General features: G+C 34.2%; 1 protein-coding gene across 1 annotated transcript in view; it reads right to left on the bottom strand.

Annotated features, from left to right (window-relative positions):
- The window catches only part of LOC104752221 (probable transcriptional regulatory protein At2g25830), a 4,375-nt gene continuing 3,671 nt past the window's right edge, over positions 327-1,030 (bottom strand). The window contains exon 6 of the mRNA XM_010419059.1: positions 327-644. Coding sequence (XP_010417361.1) covers positions 552-644 — 93 coding nt within the window. The 3' untranslated portion in view covers positions 327-551. The remainder of the gene's footprint in view (positions 645-1,030) is intronic.

Raw genomic sequence — 1,030 nt, forward strand, 5'->3', positions numbered from 1 at the left:
ATACAAAATCAAAAGTAAAAAAGAAAAAAAAAACAAATATCAAACGAAAGATTTTTTGGAAAACTAAGACTGTATATGACAAAAATCTCAATCCAAACTGATGCTGTACCAAATCATACACACTCGATTAGATTTACGTTAAATATTATTTCAATAAACCGAAATCCCAAAATTGAAACTCAAATTGTAGTGAGTCAGTAGAGGGGATGATGCTACGTGAACTTTTTCTCTGAGTTCCTCCACAGCTTGCATTAGGCTATAAGCCTATAATTTGGATGTATAGGCTAATTAGTTAGTTTATACATAAAAGTACATCCAGTAATTAGTTAGTGCTACGTCATAAGGATTATAATTAAAATATTTAAACAGTCCTTGGTTGAGAACAAAAAAACTTATTAGGTATTTGTAAGGTATTTAAGTAAAATGTAAGTGTGTACCAAAACCATCATTTCCTACTTCAGAATATATGTTCAGCAAAACCAGTTCAGAGATTGTGTGAGCTTCAAATTTGCCGATCTTGAAATGGAGCTTCCTGTGACGTATATTCTTTTTTATTTTTGGTCGATATAAACAGCATCAACGTCATCAAGTTCTAGTAGTTTCTGCATAAGCTCTTTGTTCAATTCCATGGCCTCATCATCGACCTGCAGCAACAACAAACAACAATCCCAAGTAATCTCTATGTAAGTGTATTTCATTTGAGATAGATATCTCAATTGCCACTTCCAACTTTGGTTATGTTGCATATGCAATCTATAACGTATTTAACAAGTTAAAAGAGGATAACTGTATGTTGACAACAACAAGATTAGAATCGACAAGTAGTATTAGACATGACGGAAAGGGTATGGCACAGAGGTTAGTTACAGTACAGAGCGGAAATTCACTACCTCAACTGTTGTCAGAGGAAGCAGTTCAGAGCCATTGTCAGGCTCGAAGTTCACTCCTTCATCACGTAGCTTTGATAGTATCGTTGAGTAGTTCTCAGATGAAGTTACAATTTTGTAGTACCTGAACAGATAGAGAGAGA

Source organism: Camelina sativa, chromosome 7, assembly GCF_000633955.1.
Source record: "Camelina sativa cultivar DH55 chromosome 7, Cs, whole genome shotgun sequence".
Classification (NCBI taxonomy): Eukaryota; Viridiplantae; Streptophyta; class Magnoliopsida; order Brassicales; family Brassicaceae; genus Camelina; species Camelina sativa.